Source organism: Artemia franciscana, chromosome 12 (assembly GCF_032884065.1).
Source record: "Artemia franciscana chromosome 12, ASM3288406v1, whole genome shotgun sequence".
Taxonomy (NCBI): domain Eukaryota; kingdom Metazoa; phylum Arthropoda; class Branchiopoda; order Anostraca; family Artemiidae; genus Artemia; species Artemia franciscana.
In genome coordinates this window covers 16,677,439-16,701,973 of record NC_088874.1, presented here as the reverse complement: position 1 = coordinate 16,701,973, position 24,535 = coordinate 16,677,439, and the positions used below count along the sequence as shown (strand labels likewise).

The window sequence follows — 24,535 nt, the reverse complement described above, 5'->3', positions numbered from 1 at the left end:
AAGGATATTCCGTAGAGAATCTCGATCAACTTGAGTCGAATGCTGCCTTGAAGTCGACATAAGCAATGAAAGCCTGCTGGTGGAACTCGTTCGCCTTCTCGATGATTTATCTTATGGAGAATATCTGCTCTGTCGTTAATTGGCTAGGAATAAAACCAGCCTGCTCTACTCTGCGCTTTCATCGGAAGTGTGCAAAACATCGCTGCAACAAAACCATAGAAAATAGCTCGCCTTGTACCGAGAGTAGCGTTATCCCTCTATATTTCTTGAACCCCCTCCTGGGACCTTTTCTCTTCCACAGTGATAGGATCACTCCCGCACGTCAAATTTTTGGGATGACCTGTTAGTCCCGTATTGCATTGAATAGTATTTGGAGCCATCAGAGGATAGTGCCACCGCCGTTTCTATACAGCTCCGTGGAGATTCCACAGGTGCCAGGAGCTTTGCGGTTTTTCAATTTCTTCACATTATTTTGAATTTTTACCACTGAGAACGGCTTAATTTCAACATTAAAGAAGGTATTATAAATCATAGGCTGGGGATGACAGGAGTCGCTACAGATGGAGAGAGAGGGACGTATTAAGTAAAGGTGAAAAATTTTCATTCCACCTTGAAAGGTTGGACACTATGTCTTCAAGGCGCACACCGTCCACAGAGAGTGCATTTTCTATTAGTGAAGCGCGCTGGCCTGAGAGGTCACGAAAGAGTTTGTACGCTGCTCCAACGTCCTTCCTCGTGGCAGCTTCTTGTAGCTCATCAGATTTGGGGTCAGGAAACGATTTGAGATCTCTATGTGTCAGCTTATTCCTGACGCCATTGAGATGTCGATTGGTGTTCATTCCCCTCCGCAGCCTGACCTGCCTTTGGAGTGTAATGACGTCCACCGCCTCCTATAACAGCCAAGGCTTTTTGACCTGAACCTGCTTGGCAAGGGTTGTTCTAGCTGCGTCGGTGACTCCAGTCTTAAACGAGCCCCACGTGGCTTCAACATCCGAAAGCTGATACAGGGTTCGAAAATGGTTTTTAATCTCAACTGCTTACCACTCTTTGATCGCAGGAATATCAATACTGCGGAGATTTAGCGTTGCAATGCGCTTGTCGACCTTGTGAAATTTCAGCTCAAGACGAATTTTTGCAACTACTAGTCGACGATCAGTATTACCCAGGTCAGCACCACGAAACCAGCGGCAATTAGAAACCGACGACCTCTATTGTCGAGAGAAGATGATATAATCGATCATTTTCTTTGTGATGCCGTCGTTACTATACCAAGTACACTGATGAATTCGAGGTTTTTTGAAAACTGTGTTGGAGGTAGCAAGCTGATGGGTGCTGCGGAAGCTGAAGAAGACGATTCCCATTGTCGTTTGTTTCGTCTGAGGTAACACGCCCCATGACGTCTTTCTATGTGTCTGTGGGATCACTAATGGTAGCGTTGAAGTCCCCAAGAAGAAGCAATATACCATGGGAATAGGCAGAAGAAATCAGTTATGTGAGGTTTGTGTAAAACTGGTCCTTAACATGGGGGTCAGTCACATTTGTTGGTGCATAGCATACAACTACAAAGAAATTACCATGATGGTGTCTCAGGCGGTCTGCGAGGAGACGCTCTGATATGGCATTATGGGATTAAGTAATTTCTACTTAGTAATTATTACTAAGCATAAAGAGTAGTTTCTTCCACCACTACTGTTTTATTTGGATGTTAAAAACCTCCTGTTTTTTTTCTGTCATCCCGTACAATGGTATATTATTGTCTCGTGTAACTTTATCTTTCAGATCCTCTGCCAGTTTATTAATGAATGATTAAAATAATTGATCTAAATTTTTGGCATTATTTCAATTAAAAACCTTTCTCTCTTCTACCAAATTTAAAGCATTCTAGGTAATTCTTGCTACTATTCTAACTTATCTTCCTAAAGCATCATTTGCTCATTCACAAACTATTTTCCTGATATCCTTCCTTCTACATGCTGCAGATTATCAGATTTTATGCCTTATTATCATATTCTATACCTTGCTCTTTCTTATATAACTGCTCATGGAAGATATATCCCAAATTTAAATCTTGAATTCTACTAAAGGCGTAACTATCAGGTGAGTAGTTATTCTTTCTAAATTTCGGCTTTGAATTCAGATTGGATACTGCAGGATGGGATCCTTACTTCAGCATTAAGAACATCACCTTCAAGTACCCCTGTGTTTCGTATCAAGCCTGTCTGTCTTCGATCTAGAATAACATTCAATTAGGTTGGTTGTCTTGCCCTCATGTTTCTAATATGTAAACTGGCAGGCCATTCTATGGCCTAATTTTGTTTTTGTTTTTACTATATTAATTTACCTAAGAAGCAGTAAAAGTCTGTCACAATTGCTATGTGCCTTCCCTACCTCCATTCCTTCTGCATTGCCCTTAAAAAGAAGTTCTGGCCATATATTTTCTAAAATTAATTGTCATTTTTGAAGCTAAAGTTGTTTTTTTCTCGAGTCAGTTTTATTGTGATGGCCCTGTCTGAAAGAAGCTGATGCTCATTTTTTGAGTTGACAGGCATCAGGTTGTTCTTTGTAATTTAGGGTTTCTATATAAAAATTACACACTGCTAATTATATTCTGCTTGCAAGAAAACAGTCTGTAGCATCTGTTAAATAGGTGGTGTGTAGGGCCGTCTATGATGTTGCCTATTTATCTCATTTGTTGTTTGCTGTGAAATGAAATAATTTAATAATGTCAAATTTTTTTAGTACAATCAGTATTTCTTGTTGCATAAAAAAAGGGAAATATTTATCTTAAGTTTTATGAAAAACAGTCAAGTATCAGGCTTTGAGGATGGGGAAGGTTGTGTGCTTGTATTTTCCGGGTGGTCTTTGAAGCAATATTAAAGAGGGGGGGGGGATTCTACGATTGTCTATTTATGGGTATTCATGTTCTTTCAAAAATTACTTTCCCTTTTGTTTTTCAGAAATTAAGTGACACGACTAAGCACGACTAGCATGGTATTGAATGTGTTACTTTTGTAGTCACACTAATTCTCGTTCTTTAATCCTAGAGTTCTGTCATTGTTGCACATGTGTTCAAAAATATTTTTCCTCTTTAGCTCGGAGTTAATATTCCAACTACGGCAACTGTTCCTGTACCCTCCGTCCCTGCTCAACCCGTAGGTTCTGGTCTCCTAGGTGACTTCTTCGGAATTGTGCCAAGTGGTAGCTCGAGTTATGTAGCACCGAAAACCATATGGCTGCCTGCTGCAAAAGGCAAAGGGCTTGAAATTTCTGGTACATTTGCTAGAAAGAATGGACAAATTTTTATGGATATGACTTTCAGCAACAAGGCAATGCAAGCAATGAGTGGTTTTGCTATCCAACTGAACAAAAATAGGTAACTACTTTGAAATGATAGGATAAATTTGTAATAATTGGGCTGAAAAATTATGTTTCGTGCGTTAGGATGTAACTGGTCCAATGTATTCGAGTTGTAAGCTTTCAAGGTCACTCGAAAAAAAGTATTTGGCCCATTTCTGGGGGGCGGGGCTTGCACTCCCAATCTCACTTTTCGTGCATTTAGTTCCCCTTGGCTCAGGGAAAGATTTAAAATCCTAAAAGGTGTCAAACACTCATCCTTCCCCACCTCTACTTACAAAATCCTGGGTCAACTTATTCTCTAACCTGCGTGAAAGGTTCAGTTCGATCCCCCATCCAAACCGTTTTTTAGCTATTAGCCTACTGATGCATTATTTTTATAAAGTTGCTACACTTAGCGTCTTTTGATACAACTCGCTACTTAATCATGCATAGATTCTTTATTTCAGGCGAGTCTATAGCGTGTAGCTAGTGAACGGTTTGCGACATTTTTACCCCATTTGTAAGTTCTGTTGTATTTTTCTCTCTCTTTCTCTTTCCCTCGCCCTACTTTTCGTATTTTGACAAATTCACTTTCTGTTTCTTGTTGTTTTTTTTTTTTTAGTTTTCCTCATAATGTCTCACCCTCTGTTTATTTGTCCTATTCTTTTTTTTGTGTGTGTGTACAATCTTGAATGCCAAATGATTTTAATCAAGCCAAATTTCATCGATAGTTTTGGTGTCGTGCCTACTCAACCCTTGCAAGTAATTCCACTACAACCTGGTCAGTCAGCGGATTCGTCCTTACCATTAGGGACTACTGGACCTATCCAAAGGATGGAACCACTTACCAATTTGCAGGTGAGGACTACAAATTTAAGATAATTCTTTTCCTTGTCTTCAAATGACTTTTTAAAGCAAAGAGAAGATGTTTTACTGTTATAGATTTAGTAGTACGGAATAATTAAAGATCTTTATAATTTCCACTGAATGACTATCCTGCTGTTTGTAGTATGCAACTAAGATTTTGGGTAGCTTTTAAGACTGGGGACTGGTGCTAGTATCGACAAAAAAAACAAGCTGCCAACGCCATCTAACGTTGACGACACTTGCATTTTTTTTAGTGTAATAATTAGGGCAATAAATTAAATTAGCGGGATTGGTAAAATTAGATTGGTAATAAGTGTCTGATATCAGTTCCTGATAGAAAACGATTAAAAGGCTTAAAATAAATGGCATATTTTGCCTGACGCTAGATGGCGCTGATATTTTGTCTACTAGTGCCAGTTCAAGCTTAAAAATTATCAAAAACGGCTGTATAAAAAATAATTTTATAGAAAAGTAAAGAACTAAATTCAAACTTAAACCGAGCGAAGGAAGAACTAGAAGTGAGTAGGAGTTACTATGAAAGGATAATTGAAGCCCTCGAAAGATCTAAAATTAAAGCGAATTATTAGGTCGAGCTTAAAACCAATAAAAATTACTAAGAATAAAATAATGAAATCACATTAAATTGGAGCTTTAATGAGGGGAGGGGGCTCCTCAAAGGTTATAATGTCATTTTTCCTTTACTAAAATCAAATATTTTTTGATCAGTTTCCTTTGTTATTAAATGAAATCATAAATGAAATTTGTTCTTAAATGTTATTAAAAGATTAAATGAAATCGAAGCTTTATAAGGGTGAAAAGAAGATGGTCCTCAAAATTCCGTTATTTTTCTTTCTATTTGTTAGTATATTTGAAGCAATAAATCTAATTTCATTTGTCAAATATGTGATAGAGTTTCATCAGTGTTTTCTTCTTTTATATCCATTCCTTTCAAATATATAGAAATCAATTGAAAAATCATTCATTAATTCGCCTATTCAAGATATTGATTCTGCGAATTAAATAAATTGTGTCAAAAATTACTACTTGATATTTTAAAGTTTTCTTCAAGTATTACTGCTCTATAATTTTCAGTGTAATGGAACCAAAAGAAACGATAGTGAACAGATAGTATCAGAAGGAAAAAAAACTATTAGTTTTTTCTTTTATAGTTTTTTATTGCATGACAAATAATAAAAAATGTACAAAATTTGGATCGTTTTGTGCAAAGCACAAATGATGCTAGTCTTTTGGATGTTCGGAGGGAAGGCAATCCCACTTTTATGCTGTAATCCTTTAATTTTGAGTTTCATTTATTCATTTACAGCAATTTGTGTTTAAATTTGACTTATTTTATGACTTTGTTTTTTATTTCTTTTGTAAAGCTGTTCCCGCTAAATTTTGAAAAAAAATTAGTTAAAAATACTTGGTTGATACAATTTTATTACGTGTCAGTTGGAGGAACATTTGTCTAGTTTTTTTTTTTCAAATATTTTCTGGTTAGGGATTAAAATGTCGCGTTACAATTTAAGTTAACACGAACTTGGAACATTCAGTCCGATTTTTAACCAGCTTTATTTTTTTTGTCAGTAGTTTTTAATTTTTTTTATCAAAATTTGATGGTGGAGTGGGAGGGAGATTTTCTTTCACACTGGTTGAAAACGTCTTCATGATTTTTGGTTGTATATTAGGTTGAAGCCAGCTAACTGTTATTTTGTATAAATAAATGCATTTATAGGTCATTTATGTAATAATTTCTGTTTTGTTCTTTATAAAAAATACGAAAAATCTAATGTCTTTCCTTTTTTTGGAATGCAAGCTTTCCATTAATTAATTTCCTTTTATAAGGACGATTTACTTGTAAAAAAAATTAAATCTTAAAAACGATAGTTATCGTTATTGTAGATAGAGTATGTGTTTATTTTTGGCACTGAGAACGTAATTTTTACCCCTATCTCAAGCACAAAAAAAGTTTCATAGTAAAGAGTATGGTTAACTTACAAGATTGAGAACTGGCGCTAGTGTTTGACAACAAAAAACTTAAGATGCCTTTTAGCCTTTGGTGACACTTGGTTCTTATTGTCAGTGTAATAATAAGAATAATTGATTTAGTTTGTAGAGTTGGTAAAATTAGTGTAGTAATAATTGCCTGATCTCAATTTATGGCAGCAAATGGTTACAGAGTTTGAAAGATGTTGCCAAATGTTGCCCAATACTAGATGGTGCTGATGTTTTTTTTGCCTAATCCGCACTTTTCCGCTCTCATAAGTACCCCATACTCTTTTTATCATTATTTAGAAGGATATGCAATTAGTGGTCTGTGCATTGGATTGGAGGTGGAGGGTGATCGACGAAGTCCATCAGAATCCCTTTATTTGAGCCTAGTCCTTCTTTCCCTCTTAAATTTTAAGTGCTTTTTGCCAAATTTTCTTCTCTGAAATTCTTATTTTTCTCTAAACAACACGTATAGATGTGCTTATCCTGCCTCTTGTAATAAATGGAACCTTTTTAGGTTGCTGTGAAGAATAATATTGACATTCTATATTTTGCTACCCTCATGCCACTGCATATTTTTTTCGTTGAAGAAGGACAAATGGAAAAGAGACTTTTTCTTCAAACTTGGAAGGAGATACCAGCTCAGAATGAAGTTCAATATGTTCTCAACAATTTAAGTTTAGCGTCCGGTAAGCAAAGATTATCAACATTATTTATTCTATCGGTGCGTTCTTTAATTATTTGTAAATTTAACATTTATAAGTCTCAGAATTTTTTGATTTCTAAGTGTCTTGACAAACAAGAGGTATTCTATCCCAAAAAGGGTAGTGGAAAAGGTGCTAAATGCAAGAAATCGGTAAGTCTACTTTTCAAGGATAAAACGAAGCATTTAGTTGCTTCTTTCGCCCCTCCTCTTCTTCATACTACAAATTACTTTATGGTTAGAAATGTCAGTTGGTATTTGCTTTGAGTGTTTGAGGAAGACACGAAAAAGATGATGAGCGACGGCTGCAAGCTCCTGATTTTCCACCTCTAGCAAATTAATAAAAAAAAATAATAATAATGTATATATACATATACAATATTTATTATAAATAATAAAAAAACAATAACAATCTCTCATGTAATCAATCTCAGCTTAAAAAAAAGAGATCAATAAGAGGTTTTGAAGTTTTATTATAAACTAGCTGTTGGGGTGGCACTTCGCCCCAACCCAACACCTAGTTAGTTGGGGCGCGTCGCGCCCCCCAAGCCCCCCCCCCCCGTGCGCGTAAGTCGTTACGTGCCATATTAGTTACGCGCCATTGTAGTTGTGTCCCTGTGTCCCACCTGTGAATATAGATAGATACTCCTTTTTTTTAAGTTTTTTCTCTTTAGGTTTTTTCTTTTTTTTAGCTTTTTTCGCGCCATATTAGTTACGCGCCATTGTAGTTGTGTCTCTGTGTCCCAACTGTGAATATAGATAGATATATATAGGTTTGTAAAACTTGCGAAGATAAACATTCTTCGCTGTCCCATTGTCTGTGCATATAAATAGATTGTCAGGTTTACCAACTCTTGAACATGCAACATATAATTGCCCATGGGAAAAACAATCCGTATTCAGATCTATACCTCATTATTATAATGATTGCCCTTGAGCTTTGTTGATGGTGATTGTAAATCGAACATTCCCTGTGTCCCGGTCGTCATTTATATATCCCCCCTGTGTCCCCCGGCGTCCCCGTTGTAGTTGTGTCCCTGTGTCCCGGTCGTCATTTATATTCCCTGTTCCATGACGTCACCTGATCCACAGACAGACACACAGACAGACAACTTATTTTTATATATATAGATAGAAGATATATATCTTCTATATATATATAAAAATAAGTTGTCTGTCTGTGTGTCTGTCAGGTGACGTCATGTTTCTGTGTCGACTGACGTCATGAAGTGAGTTGTCGTCATTTTTGCTATGACGGTGACTTCATTAAAGATATTTAAGACATATATGTTCACGTAGAAATCTATTAATGTTTAAGTTTAAAATGACTGATGAACTTACAATGGCAAAAGCCGATGAAGATGCTCAAAGAGTCTATGCCAAAAAACTTGCTGCTGATAGAGAAAGTCAGAAAAGAAAGCGTGCCGAGGAATCAAAAGAACAGCAAGGAAACAGGCTTGGAAAACGCAAAACCGCGCAGTTAGATGAAGATCCATCTGGACAGCGAGAGTCAAAACATATCAAAACTGAAAATGATAGCGATGATGATTGGGTTTGGGATTTTGACTTGGATAAGGTCATCAATGCCTACCAGATTTTAGTTAAAAAAACAAAGGTTCGGCGATATGTATTTCATAGTGAAGCTGAAAAATTAAGAAGAAAAAGAAAACTGAAAAAAGAAAAAATGTAAATAACTAAAAAACACTAAAAAGAAAAAACACTCAAAGAGAAATTACAGACCGGGACACAAATGACGACCGGGACAGAGGGAATATAAATAACGACCGGGACACTCGAAGAGAAATTACAGACTGGGATACCGGGACGTAAATGACGACCGGGACACAGGGAATATAAATGACGACCAGGACACAGGTATTTAAGAATATCATTCAAAGACAAATTTTTAATTGTAAGAAGACCGTTGAAAGAGAAATTTCTAATTGTAAAATGACTGAAGAACCTACAATGGCAACACCCGAGGAAGTTGCTCAAAACGAATGTATTCAAGCCGAAGTAGCTGAGTTGGTAAAGCGTTATGTTTCAGGTTCTAGGTCCGAGAGGCTCCAGGTTTGAACCTTAGCTTTAGCATTAATACAAAAGAAGAAAAAAACTAAAAAAGGTAAAAACTACAGCAGCCCGAAATAAAAGATTTCGACGAAATCGTACAATATCAGGCTGGAAGATACATAAGCAGTAATGAAGCTGTTTGGCGAATTCTTTCATTTCCGATACATGAACGTAGTCCAGCTGTTGTTCACTTAGCGGTACATTTACAGAATGGTCAACGTGTTTATTTCTCGGAAACCAACGTGCAACAAAGAGCCCTGAATCCACCGGATACAAAATTAACAGCTTTTTTTTCGCTTTGCAAAAATGATTCTTTTGCAAAAAACTGCTGTATACTGAAGTGCCTTCGTATTACACGTGGAATACTAAAAATAAAGTATTTGAACGTCGAAAACAGGGTAAGTCAGTCGACGGCCAACCTACCATCTTCAAACATACCACGATAGGAAGACTACACCGTTCACCCCAATCAACATGAATGCTTCTTTCTACGCCTGCTTTTGGTGAATGTACCCGGTCCGACATCCTTTGAGTATTTGAGAACTGTAAACGGTACTATACATGACACTTACCGTAGTGCATGCCAAGCTCTCAATTTATTGGAGAATGACAAACACTGGGATAACTGCATCAATGACGCGTGCGAAACGTCAACTCCAAGTCAAATTCGTGCATTGTTTGGCATCATTTTAACAACTTGCTCTCCATCAGCTCCTACACATTTATGGGAAAAATATAAGTCAAAAATGTCCGAAGATATACTCCATCGAAAACAGTTAGAGACGTCAGATATGACTTTTGATTTTACATCAGAAATTTATAACTACACTTTAGTTATTATAGAAGATTTGTGCGTACGTATGGCAAACAAACCTCTTCAGGATTTGGGAATGCCTTCACCTAACCGTATCGCTGCTGTTTCGACATGTGTAGAATTGGATCGTGAACAAAGTTACAGTACGAGTGATCTATTGTCGTATGTACAAAATAACATTTCCAAGTTAACGTCGGAACAAAAAGACATTTATGATACGATAATGCATTGTGTCGATAACAACGTTGGAGAAATTTTCTTTCTGGATGCGCCAGGAGGAACTGGTAAAACGTTTGTGATAAAACTGATTCTGGCATCAATTCGATCAAAAAATGATATAGCGTTGGCAATTGCGTCGTCCGGAATAGCCGCAACATTGCTGCCTGGTGGAAGAACTGCTCATTCCGCTTTGAAATTGCCTCTGAATTTGCATTCTACAGAAACTCCCACGTGCAATATTTCCAAATCATCTGGGATGGGTAAAGTATTGCAGCAATGCAAACTTATTATTTGGGATGAGTGCACAATGGCACACAAAAAATCGCTCGAGGCTCTGGATCAATGCTTGAAAGATTTGAGAGGGAAGTCGAAACCCTTTGGCAGCACATTAATATTGCTTGCGGGAGATTTCAGGCAAACATTACCTATAATACCTAGATCAACTCCTGCAGACGAAATGAATGCTTGCCTGAAAAATTCTAATTTATGGGCACACGTAAAAATATTAAAATTAACTACAAATATACGTGTCCGATTCCAAAAGGATGACTCTGGTCAAACATTTTCAGATCAATTGCTGGCAATTGGAAACGGAAAGCTCCCAGTAGACTCAATTTCAGGTAGTTTCCTGAAATTTTCTCAATTTCAGTAGACTCAATATATATATATATATATATATATATATATATATATATATATATATATATATATATATATATATATATATATGTATATATATATATATATATATATATATATATATATATATATATATATATATATATATATATATATATATATATATATCTATATATATAAAAATAAGTTGTCTGTCTGTGTGTCTGTCTGTGGATCAGGTGACGTCATGTTTCTGTGTTGACTGACGTCATGAAATTAGTTGTCGTCATTTTTGCTTTGACGGTGACGTCATTAATGGTATTTAAGACATTTGTTCACGGAAAAATGTTTAATTGTAAATTGACTGAAGAACCTACAATGGCAACAGCCGAGGAAGCTGCTCAAAGAGTTTATGTAAAAAAACTTGCTGCTGATAGAGAAAGTAAGAAAAGAAAGCGTTCCAAGGAATCACAAGAACAGCAAGAAAACAGGCTTGCAGCTGATAGAGAAAGTAAGAAAAGAAAGCGTGCCGGGGAATCACAAGAACAGCAAGAAAACAGGCTTGCGGCTAAAGAACTTAAAACCGCGCAGTTAGATGAAAATCCACCTGGACAGCGAGAGTCAAAACATATCAAAACTGAAAATGATAGCGATGATGATTGGGTTTGGGATTTTGACTTGGATAAGGTCATCAATGCCTACCAGATTTAAGTTTAAAAAAAACAAAGGTTCGTCATAGTGACGCTGAAAAATAAAGAAGAAAAAGAAAACTGAAAAAAGAAAAAAGGTAAAAAACTAAAAAAAAACTAAAAAGAAAAAACACTCAAAGAGAAATTACAGACCGGGACACAAATGACGACCAAGACAGAGGGAATATAAGTGACGACCGGGAACCTCAAAGAGAAATTACAGACTGGGACACCCGGACACAAATCACGACCGGGACACAGGGAATATAAATGACGACCGGGACACAGGGACACAACTACAACGGGGACGCCGGGGGCACAGGCGGGATATATAAATGACGACCGGGACACAGGGATTGTTCGAATAGAAATTACAGACCGGGACACAAATGAAGACCGGGACACCGGGACACAGGGAATATAAATGACGACCGGGACACTCAAAGAGAAATTACAAACTGGGACACCGGGACACAAATGACGACCGGGACACAGGAAATATAAATGACGACTGGGACACAGGGACACATCATTAGAATAATGAGGTATAGATCTGAATACGGATTGTTTTTCCCATGGACAATTATATGTTGCATGTTCAAGAGTCAGTAAACCTGACAATCTATTTATATGCACAGACAATGGGACAGCGAAGAATGTTGTATATTCGCATGTTTTACGTAGTTAAAAACATATATTTATATCTATCTCTATTCACAGGTGGGACACAGGGACACAACTACAATGGCGCGTAACTAATATGGCGCGTAACGACTTACGCGCGCGGGGGGGCTTGGGGGGGCGCGAAGCGCCCCACCAACTAGGTGTTGGGGTGGTGCGAAGCGCCACCCCAACAGCTAGTATATATATATATATATATATATATCCGTCCATGCCTGTTTTTGATACCCACCACCCGGTGATGCCCCTAGTTATCCAATAAATATCTTGAGATGACTACTTTGTTTAGAATAGTTGAAGCCTCCAATTAATATGCGTCCAGGGATGCCTTGACTCCTAAAGCCTCTGGGGCAAAAGCTGTAAATAATGTAAATTGGGAACTTGTTTGATCTTGGATGTCCGGTTTGCTCAAAGCTTTCAGGGATGGTTCTCTGGGATAGTCAAAATGATAACCAATTTTATTGTCGTGAAGGGGGGGGGGCAGAGGGCCTGGGAACGGGCCTAGAAAACTGTAAAAAAGTGTCAAATTGTTATTTACAGCCATAAATTCATTGGCTAAGATGTACCTAGCGCACAAAAAATATTTGATGCACCCTCCCCCCTCCAAAATAAGAATGGATCCCAAAAAAGGATAGGAGAATCTGTTTTGTTCGGCCCAAAATTAACTTTTATTCTTAAGTCCTTGGGTTAAGGGGACCCCCGCTCAAAAAGAAAAATCAAAAAATTGATTGCTCCAAAAATGGAGACGTGAAAAAGGGGGATGAATTACCTTGAAATTTTTTCGCAGCTTTTTCGTATGAAAAGAACGACTGTCGAAACTTAGGAAGGGTTCATTCGATTGGAAGTGGAAGTTCTAGTACCCTTTCTCAAGCCTAAAAGTGACTGGAGGGTGACTGTACCATTTTCTGTAAACATCTTCTCCTAGTCGCCATAATGTTGGACATGATTTTGAAATAACCATTTTTAATGCAAGTGTCAGGTCCAATAAATATGCCTCTGGGGTAGGTATCATTGCCATATCCCCAGAGGCAATAGCCTTAAATTATATAATTTTCCTGGGAACATCTAAAGTTGCTATTTGTACTCATGTTCTTGAAATTATCTGGAATGGAACTAGTGAATGACTTGAGGGATTGAGTCGGAACTTTTGGGGAGTTTTTAGGGAGTTGACGTAAGTGAACCTTAAATTTTAACTTTGAGGAGGACGCCGATGTAAATTAAGAGATACTGTGTATATCCATATCACTATGTCGGGGTGATTCAGAAGATGGAGTCAAAGCTTTTAGGTACTATTGGGAAAAGTCATGGGGGAGACAGGGCAATGGAGTGTCAAATTTGGTCTTTGATCTATTAAAATATTTGTTCAGTATTCTACAATGTCTTGATAATACTTTGGATATCAAGTTGAAACTTCTGGGGTGTGTTGAGGTGGGGGATATGTGGAATTTGAATTGGAATTGGAATTGGAAGTGAATTGGAGAGAGGTTAAGGTAAATTAAAAGACACTATATGAATCAAAGTTATAAAAATACCATACCCGCAATATCTCGATCCGGTGATGGAGTGAAAATTTCAGGTGGTTCTTAAAAAGTATGAGGGAGCGGCCAAACAACTTCAAATTTTGTTTTAGAGGAAGGGGCTAAATTTTTTTGTCTTCCGTCTACTTCAATGTTTTGGAATATAAGCTACTCTGGGAAAGTGTAAAATTTGCTATATAAAAAAGTTTTGGTACCAAATTTACTATTGTCTGACTGTAGATCATTTTCCGAAAGCTTTTTGTATGTGACAAAATTGACTTGTAAGTTCATAAGAATCAATTTCCATCAGTCTATCTTTTTTGTAAAGCAACCAGTATATAATAACCTTAAAACAGGCCAAAAAAAATATTTATATATACAATTAAAGGGGAGAACTTATGTAATCAAGACAGCAAAAATTTACGCCACTTCTATTTCATTTAGGCAGAACCAGTAATCACGTTTATCATGAGAAATAATAATCTAATTAACCCCAACCCCTCACAAGAAAAAAACACATATTCCTACACAGTTTTCTCAAGAATGGTCTTTTTTTTTAATGACGCTAAACTATATGAAAGAATCTGGACTTTTCTTTGCTGATAAAGCTTATCGCTGTCTTTCTAATTCCTAGAAATGAATATGAAATTGTCGGTTAATTTAGCGTTCTCAACCACTGTTAACAAAAGAATGTGTGGAACTTTTTATTTATTATTTGATGACGTGGAGCAGACGTTATTAATAAGCATTATGATAATGCTGACCTGGGACCCATTTAAGGCTTTGATTCTGTGCTCCAGTTTCAAACACGGCTTAATATCTTCACTTTTATCACCTTTTTCTCATTTGTATTGTTTGCAGACGCTATTTCTGGAAAGCTCCAGCAAAACAACATTTTCACTATTGCCAAACGTAACGTGGAAGGCCAAGACATGTTGTACCAATCATTACAGCTTAATAATGGGATTTGGGTGCTTACAGAACTGAAAATATCGCCAGGAATTCCTAGTATCACGGTAAGTCTTTGTGTCATTTATTACGAAACAATTTTTCTACAAACAATAATCTGGATTAAATAAGTGGTATGACCACCCTGGCTTGACAGCGAAAATAGAGAAATACAAAGATAAAAGTTTCAGCTTGTGAATATATATATATATATATATATATATATATATATATATATATATATATATATATATATATATATATATATATATATATATATATATATATATATATATATATATATATATATATATATATATATATATATATATATATATATATATATATATATATATATATATATATATATTATATATATATATATATATATATATATATATATATATATATATATATATATATATATATATATATATATATATATATATATATATATATATATATATATATATATATATATATATATATATATATATATATATATATATATATATATATATATATATATATATATATATATATATATATATATATATATATATATATATATATATATATATATATATATATATATATATATATATATATATATTATATATATATATATATATATATATATATATATATATATATATATATATATATATATATATATATATATATATATATATATATCAATGGCGGGCTGATTATGTCCATATTGACGAGCTGGCTGGCGAAGTTGGCTTTGCTTTTCTTTGACAAGATTAAATGCTGTATATTACTTTAGTTGCCTGTGCCAAGTTTCCTGTTTGGATTTGACTCTATTGAATTGTCTTTGTTTAGTTGACTAAATTGAGCTGTCTATATCGAACTACCTGTGCTGAGTTGTCTTAAGTTGGTGAGTTTACATTTAATAGAGAGATGTTGATGACTCAGATTTGTATGTAAAAGAATTAGGTGAATGAGTCTTTGAGTAATCGATTTTGAGTATGAGGGAGAATGAATTTTTGGTGCTTGAGTGTCAGGGATCATTCTGAATGATTCCTCAACAGGTTCCCACAAACTAAACAAATTATCAGCCTGGCAACTCTGGTTTAAACGAGCCATAACAAATCAATAATACTAATAAATTGATTTACGAAGTGTGAGTTCGATAGAATGTAAGTGAATCTGGATTTCAACATCGCCATAATTACCCTGTGAACGTTCTTTGTTCGATCCTAAAACGGTGCTTTCAAATTATACAGATTATCAATTGTGACAGGATTATTGTTACATGATGTAACATCTTCGTCTTTCTGCTGAGTGTGGTTTTGAAGTGTGGGTATGGCTGATTAGCACTAGAAATCATTTGCTTCATCATCTCTGATTTGAAAGAAGTGTAACTTAGACTTAAGGCATCTGTAGGGCCCACGTCATATACATCATCAATCCGTATGCATATAGAAAGAAGATCCCTGTAGGTAGTATTCACTCCCTCGTGTTATTCTGCTTTGACTCATTCAAAACTCAGGTAGATTATAGATCTTATTGAATCAAAGTTTTGCGCTGAAGTTTTGGTGGTAAATTGAGGTTACTTTAGCCACGTGATTTTAGCAAAAAGAAGGCCTGATTTCTAATAACCTTCTTTTCTTTCAGCTGTCTGTGAAAACTCGTGCTTTGGATGTGGCTCCAGGAGTCTATCAAGCTTTCGATGCTATCCTTCGTGCTTAGTATGCTGCCTCTTTTTTAATTTATGTATGAATCATCGCAGTTTCCTTGGTATTCAATTTCACAGACACTTGTTTTACGTGTTTCTCACCACCAAAGAGTTTATCAGCCCTGATGTTTGTTTTTCTTTTGTATAGGCTATCAGAGTTAAAGAATTGTATTAGTAATAAGTAGGCTGGATTTAGAAAAAGGCTTGAGGGGATAAGAAGCAAACGTTGTTAGAAAACGCTGAAGAATTAGAAAATGTTCTAGACTAAGAACAGATATTCTCCTTAATTAGATCTTTGTCAACATTATCCGTCATGTTTTTTGTGAATGTACCAAATTTAAAGTCAATTTGTTATACAATAATGATTGGTAACAGTAAGGACGCGTGTACAGACCCACTAAAAGCAGGGTTTCTTACTTTTGAAAGCGAAAAACTCAAAAAAAAATTTCAAAAAAGCTATGGGAAAAAAATGATTACGCTTCGGAATTAACGTAAGATTTTGTAAGGAAAGGCTAATAATTGTTTCGTTAAACCAAACTGTCTTTGTCTTCCGGTTTCTTCGTTTTGGTTGTCAAAATGCAATCACACTAAGGAAAAAGACGGAATTTGATGCTATTTATTGTAACAGTATGAATCGTGAATATACTGATGGTGAAAATTGGTTCTGCTGACCTAGCTTAGTATAACAGTAGCTCCATTCCTCTTTCTTCTTTTCGTCAGGGAGATTAAAACAGATTGAAAGAAAGTTAACTAGCATGGTCAAACAACAGCAGGATAAATTTGCTGTAGCGTTGATATAGTGTTAAAATTTAATATTGATTACGAATACCATGTACGGCACCACCTTTATCTTCCTTACTGATCAGTGGCTTTTAGATGTTTTCTTCTGCTTGAGCTGCTGGTGCCAGTGCTTGAGCTGCCGTTGCCAGTTCTGAGACTATAGTGACTACCTTAATTTGAAAAGTTGCTTCTCTCTGTGTCAGAGTACGATACATTCATAATTGATACAACTAAAACCAGAGTTATTCTTACCAAATCGGTCCCTCCTATTCATCTAACAGAAATGTCGAAAAGAGAATAGGAATATAAGAAAGATTCACATGTATTTTATAAGATAGAAAGGTTGGCATTTTGACTTGGAATAATAAGATAGCTTAAATTATATGAAAGGTTCACTCTCTGATAATCAAAAAGTGTTTCTTTTTCAAAATTTGAAAAGAGGTGCTTTCACAAATTTTCTGTTAACTTGATGGACCGTCGTGGCGCATGGATTTACAACAAAACATTGGAATCTTTTCTTTTTTTAAGAAAAGGGAAAAAACTGTAGGTGTGTGAACCCAGACTTTAATGTCGTAAATGTTTAATTGTAGCTTTTTTTTAACATTTGTCTATAAATCTCTTTTTTTTTTATTGGAAGTCAATTCTTGTTGTTAATGTTTAGTTGGTTTTTAGGCTTGAATAATGTTAAATAAATTATACCATAAACTGATTAAATCCATTCTTAGGATAGCAAATTATTTATAATTTACTTTTTGGTCTATATGTGTGTGTGGAAATCCGTTTGCATCTTCATTTCTGCATCGTCATGCCAAAGACTTAAATCCGGTTTGAATACAAGCACTTCAGATTTAGCAGCATTCATTGAACAAACCACAGAACAAGACTATAAATTCTTCACTAAGTCAACTTTTCATCCCCCAAGGATCAAGTGTGCAGAAGTAAGGCCTCATGCCCCCTCTGATTGTGATCGGTAACTTGAGATATGCAATTGGTCAATTTCATCGTTATTTCGAAGTCGTGAAACATTCCCTCGGTGAAATAGATTATTTACTAGGCTATGTGAAATAAATTATTCATTCAGGATTTCCCCCGAAATAAATTTCTGCGTATATGGCTGCATATATAGATCATTTGCATGAAAGTATGAATTCAACAGTGCCGGAAGGTGTAGACTTAAAACTTCAGAATTTTGTTGTCAACTATGCTGATGTTTATCATTATTTGTAAACCAAATAACGTGTTTGCATAACTGTACATTAATTTTTTTTTCTGAATGCTTTTGTACGCCTTAAAGATCTTTATTTGGTTTTTGGTAACGGCGTGTGTTTACAAATGGGATTTAACTTCATAAATTGTTGGGGAGAATTAGACAACATTTTTTTATAGCACATTTAGATCAATGGTTTATACTATATTACATACTTACAATACTTACAATGAAGCCATTATCGTTCCCGTATGTATTGTTATTTTTTTGTTTTATTTTCATTTATTTAAATCAGGAAAAAAAGTGCGAACACTTTTACAAGCCTTCTTTTCCCTCTTTGGTACAGTAATGGAATTAGATACCGCTTTTAACGTTGTGATTAAAACCCTTAATCACAAAATGAGGTCTAACTTAAGAAAGCGGCTGCAAAGAAGGCTCCAAATATATACAAGAAACCAGATAACTACAGAGGACCTAAGATAGATATTTCATAGTAGGTCAGTTATTCGAATGATCAAAAATAATTGCTTGTTAGACTCTGTAAGAGCTTTTTGTTTTAAGTTAAATTTAATCGTTTGAGGGTAATAAGGTTAAATTGTTGACCATAATTATGGTTACGTTTGACTGAGCGAGTTGCATCCAATTGCCCACGTCATGCTGTTTGGGGTGCCTTCTCCATGTCCTTGACTAAAGCTTCTTTTTTTACATTCTAGTGGCGTTTCACACGTAAGAGCTTTCTCGGTATGAGTTTTTTTGTTTTAAGTTTAAATTTTATCGTTTGAGGTTACTAAGATTAAATCGTTGTTTATAATTATGTTTACGTTTGACTGAGCGAGTTGCATCCAATTGCCCACGTCAGTGCTGTTTGAGGTACCTTCTCCATGCCCTTGGCTAAAGCTTCTTTGTTTACATTCTAGTGCCGTTTCACGCCATAAGAGAACACAAAAAATGTTTGACCTCATATAATTTTTCAAAATGTATATCTTATGGGATAAGGCTTCGGGGTGTCTTCATCCGACAAAAATTTCACAACACCTTCAGAATTACTGAGACAAATAATGCACTTTACCCAGCCACTTATAGCGCTACAGTGTTATTAACTCAGGGAGATGCTTTCAAGAACTTGGAAGGGAATTCGAAGTGCTACTGTAATATTTTAATATATTTCTGTAATTTTGCTGTTGTAATTTCTGTATAAGATATAGTCCAGTTGTTTATTCGTGTTATTTGTCGTCTGTATGATGTTGAGAAAATGGCGTTTAACCAGCTTCGAATCGTTTGATATATTGGATTAAAGCATCATAGTGTAAAGAAACAACGGATTTTATGAAAATAATTAAAAAGATGGATAAATAAACAATGATCATTTTACATTTCGATATTAATGCTAGCAGGTAAACCAATTGTGACAGTTGTATCCATTATTTCATCAAGCTATTAACTTATCATATACTATAAAGAGAGTGTGCCACCCCCCCCCCCCCCAAAAAAAAAGTGTCATATACTTTTGACTCTAAACACATAATTATAGTGTTTGGGGTCACTAATAAGTTGCTATCGACTTGTTATACTGATTAGTGTGTCCAAACCACTTTTAAGTTGTCTTGCTTTTGAATGATCCTGATTGAAAATCCGCTATTCTGCCTGATTTGAAACTAATATTGTCTGAAAATATTGCTTTGATTGTATTAGCCCCTTTGCTTACGTAAAATTTAGAATTGCCTGGAAAAGAGCATTTTTAATGATAGATGGTGCTATTTCAGTCTACGCTACAGAGCTTCCTCGTTGCATCCAAAACTTAGAAATTCCGAAAATAAATTTAAAGAGGGATTTTAGTTTTAAGAGAAACTTTAAGTTATAGATTTCCCAAAAATTACATTTCTGGTTATATAATTTTAAAAGTGGGCATTATTTTCCGCATTAATGATCATGAATGCATTGTTTAAATAAGTAGTTTCCATTGATAAACTATGAATGCTTTACTATCTTTGCTAATTCGATACAGATTTTTTTTTTATATAGGATCGTCTCATCTAACTTCGGTAATAAATCAAATATATGATACCCTAGTAACCTAAGACTATTGTTGGATTTTCTGTGGTGGAATTTAAATTTTTAATACTTATTTTGACATGACGGACGCTCAGTTTGTCATTTTTGGACTTAAGGTAATTTTTACTTTTTCTAATCACCGTGTTAGCTTTGGGGTAATTTCTTCGGTGTCCTTAATTGATAAAGAAGCAATGAATAACAAATACTATGGTTCTGACCTTAAGAAGGACAACGGATTTGAAATAAGAAAGGTGTATAAAGCGGGCTGGGAGAAATCCCAAAAGGATTTTAAAATCCTAAGTCATCACAAGAAGTGCTTATTATCCCTCGCCCTGGAATACAACTTCTCCATCAATTAACATTTACCGGCTCACTTGTAAAAGGCTGGAATTACAAGAAAAAAATGAAATAACTGTAATCCAATTACTAGAATAACATCTCGATCATTCCAGGGTGTAATATTTTGATAAAGCATTTTGGTATAAACCCGAAGTTATGTTAAAATATTATTAGATTGAAACCTCTACAGTAGGGTTGTCTGTTACGCTGGATTTAACGGTGTAATTTTCATTAAGATTCTATGAATTTTAGGGGATGTTTCCCTCTTTTTTTCGAAAATCAGGCAAATTTTCTCAGGCTTGTAACCTTTGATGGGTAAGACTAATCCTAATGAAACAAATTTAGTTATTTGAAATCAGCATTCAAATCTGGTATCTTTTCATTATCTATTGGTATTAGAATTCCTTTTTGAGAGTCTCGCTTACTATTGAGCCGGGTCGCTCCTTACTTACAGTTTGTTACAATGAACCGTTTCATATTCTTTCCTTCTTTTTTTTGTATGGTAAAATTTTGATTAGTCTTCTGTTAAGGATCTGTTTTTATCATTTTTAATCAGTTACTTTTTACTTCTTACTTTTGCCAAATTATTTTTGTTCTGGTAACAGTTTCATTTTCAACTGAATTCAAGCTCTAGTTACGAAAAGAACCCTGTCATCCCCTTATAAAAATGCTTACTTTTCGATTTAGAAGGTTGATTTACTAGGTCGATCTTTGATTTTTAGGGGAAACACAACTAAGTTGACAAGCCCAAAATGTTTGTGTATACAAATGAAATTATGGTTATATAGGACATTAATAAGCAGTGGCGTCAATGGGGGGAGGAAACTCTTCCCTTTTGATCAGATTTGAAAACTATATTTTAGGCAGTTTTCATTGAAAAAATGCCCCTTGTATTTTCATTGAAAAATAAGCGTCGAAATAGCCCATTCAATTAATTTATAAAATATGTTTTCCCCCTCTAAATATGTTCCTTCTGAACCAAACGACAGAATACCTTAAATTTTTTTTAGCATATTTACATTTGAATCAACTGTATATCATCAATAATTAAACCGAAATTAAAAAAAAAGGATCCGGAAAGATATTTCATGAAAAGCGTTTACAAATAGTTGTATTAAAAGGGTTGTAAAATAGAGTTTGAAGTACAATTAGATACTATCAAACATCAGGCTAGAACTACTTGACTTAAGGCTCCGGTCAGGGTTTGGCATAGACAACGATAAGACCAAGAGCCTTCAGGTGGACGAATCACTTGACAGACTAGCAGCTTCTTTTACTGCGAAGTAGGCTTTGATTTAAATGTAAAGATGCTTTTGGAAAAATTTTGCACGGTAGGAATTTGCCAGAACTGATATATCGAATTCGTTTTATTGGTCTTACTTTCTCGTCGGTGACTTTATTTAACATGTGGAGATGCTTTGAATGAACTAATGTGCAAATATGTAGCCGAAATGTGTTTCTAAAGTATTGTATTTTTTTCATACTTAGTTATATTTCATTGGGATTTAGCGTCAGAGAAACAGGTTCTTCTTAGATGAATAATATTAAGTCGTCATATGTCGTATAACCACATAATTTTTTTCCTTTTTTCTCAGTAAAAATACCAAAAAACAGTAGTTTCAAATATAGGACGGGGAATAACGCCAAAATAGCACTCCAGCACTAGCGATAAATTCTCCTGTACTTCTATATTTTTTTTTGGGGGGGGGGATATAACTATCTTTTGGGTCAGGACTAGGAAACTATATTATTTTCTTGTAAAATTAAAAGTTTTTACTTACATATGTGTGGTTACAAGATCTTCGTAGTTCTTAAGAAAATAAGGCACATTGACTATCCAACTCACCCTGCTTTTCACCGCCATGACTATCCCCACCCTTTCTCCGGCAGGGAGGTAGGGTGGGTGGTCCTCCCGAAAACTAGGGATTATAAAATAATTATGAGGAAACCAAGGGAAAGAGAATTGAATAGGGAAATAACGTGTAAAAAATGTGTGTTGCCCCATTGTTGGCTGCCTACCAATAGATTGTTACCATAAATAAGGAAAATAAAAGTTCTTTTTTGTGACTGAGTCACCCCTTTCGAGTTTTCCACAAAAATTGTTCTATATGATTTGGGTGGAGCAACAATAGTAATGAATGGTAAGTAGATACTGATCCTTGTCAATAACGAAATCATAAGAGCCTAACTATTGATAACATTAAATCAAAGAAACAGCTTTTTATGGTGATCTTAAATATGCATTTGTTTATTAGTAATTAGTCCTGTTACTTGTACACAAGAAAGTTCGTATAATTATAGAGAAAACAAGGAAAAAAAACTTAATAAAGGGCAATTTCGGTAAAAACATGCCGTCGACTTTTACTTGCATTGAAAGAGTACTCATGAGCTTATATACGAAGCGACTATAATCAGAAATGTTTCCCCTGAGCGGAATGCTGGGAGTTTCCGTATTTTCCCACTGACCAGACACGCTTTTTGTGTTTTATTATAATTTTTTTCCAGGAGGGATTTTATTTATTTAGTTGTCACTTTGAAAAAGATTAAATTTTTCACAGTTATGAAACATAAAGGTGTGAAATATACTGGTTTTCGGTATCCAAAATTAAATTAAAAATATTGACTTCAAAATTTTACTTTGAACAAACTACGTTGATAATGCGTTACTTTTTATCAGCACTGTCTAAAGGCATCGAATAATTTGGTGTTTGACAAACGAGTTTAAAAATCTATATATTTTAAAAAAAATATCCGTCCAACGCTTTGGCATTGCTCAATAGAACTGAATGCTGGGAGTTTATATCTTAGTTTTATGTTACTTGGTATTTACCAAGGGACATATATCAATCGCAATTTCTGTCGGTCTTTCTCTCATTCCCGGTTTTGCTAGTTTAGGCACTTTCACATAAGCTAGGATGATGAAATTTGGCAGGCTTATCATGGGCCAGACTAGATTAAATTAGAAATAGCCGTTTTCCTGGTTCGACCATCTGGGGGGAGTGGGGGGATGGTTAATTTGGAAAAATTTGAAACAACAAGGTATTTTTAACTTACAAACGAGTGATCGGATCTTAATGAAATTTGATATTTAGAAGTATATCGTGTCTCAGAGTTCTTTTTTTAAATCTCGACCTGATCCGGTGATATTGGGGGGGAGTTGGAGGAGGAAACCTAAAATCTTGGAAAACGCTTAGAGTGGAGGGATTGGGATGAAACTTGGTGGGAAAATAAGCACAAGTCCTAGATACGTCATTGACGTAAACGGAGCAGATCTGTTTTCTTTGGGGGAGTTGGGGGAGGATTAATTCTGAAAAATAAGGAAAATATGAGGTATTTTTAACTTATGAAGGAGTGATTGGATCTTGATGAAATTTCATATTTAGAAGGACCTCGTATCTCAGATCTTTTTTTTAAATACCGAACGGATCCAATGTCACTGGGAGGAGTTGGAGGGGGGGGGGGGGTAATTCGAAAAAATTACAAGAAATGAGGTATTTGTGACGGTGAACAGATCTTAATTAAATTTGATATTTAGAAGGATCTTGTGCTTCAAAACTCTTAGATTGAATCCTGACCAGATCCGGTGACATTTGGGTGAGTTGGAGGGGAAACCAAAAATCTTGGAAAACGTGAAAATTGAGGTATCCTTATCTTACGATTGGGTGATCAGATCTTAATGAAACTTGATATATAGAATGATCTTATGTCTCAGCTACTCCATTTTCCATTCGAATTGGATCTGGGGACATAGAGGGCTAAAGGGGGGAAACAGAAATCTTGGAAACGGGAAATTTTGGAAAACGCTTATAGTGTAGAGATCGGGATGAAATTTGATGGGAAGAATAACCACAAGTTCTAGATACGTGATTGACATAATTGAGAAGGATCTGCTCTCTTTGAGGGAGCTGGGGGGGATGTTAATTCGAAAAAATTACAAAAACTGAGGTATTCTTAACTTAAGAACGGGTGACCGGATCTTAATGAAATTAGATATTTAGAAG

General features: G+C 35.2%; 1 protein-coding gene across 1 annotated transcript in view; it reads left to right on the top strand.

Moving 5' to 3' along the window:
• LOC136033763 (AP-1 complex subunit beta-1-like) overlaps window positions 1–19,514 on the top strand; it is an 80,023-nt gene extending 60,509 nt beyond the window's left edge. Inside the window, exons 12-16 of the mRNA XM_065714658.1 lie at window positions 3,093–3,373; window positions 4,068–4,194; window positions 6,713–6,884; window positions 14,368–14,522; window positions 16,096–19,514. Of these exons, the coding sequence (XP_065570730.1) occupies window positions 3,093–3,373; window positions 4,068–4,194; window positions 6,713–6,884; window positions 14,368–14,522; window positions 16,096–16,170 (810 nt within the window). The 3' untranslated portion in view covers window positions 16,171–19,514. The remainder of the gene's footprint in view (window positions 1–3,092; window positions 3,374–4,067; window positions 4,195–6,712; window positions 6,885–14,367; window positions 14,523–16,095) is intronic.
• The last annotated feature ends 5,021 nt before the right edge of the window (window positions 19,515–24,535 follow it).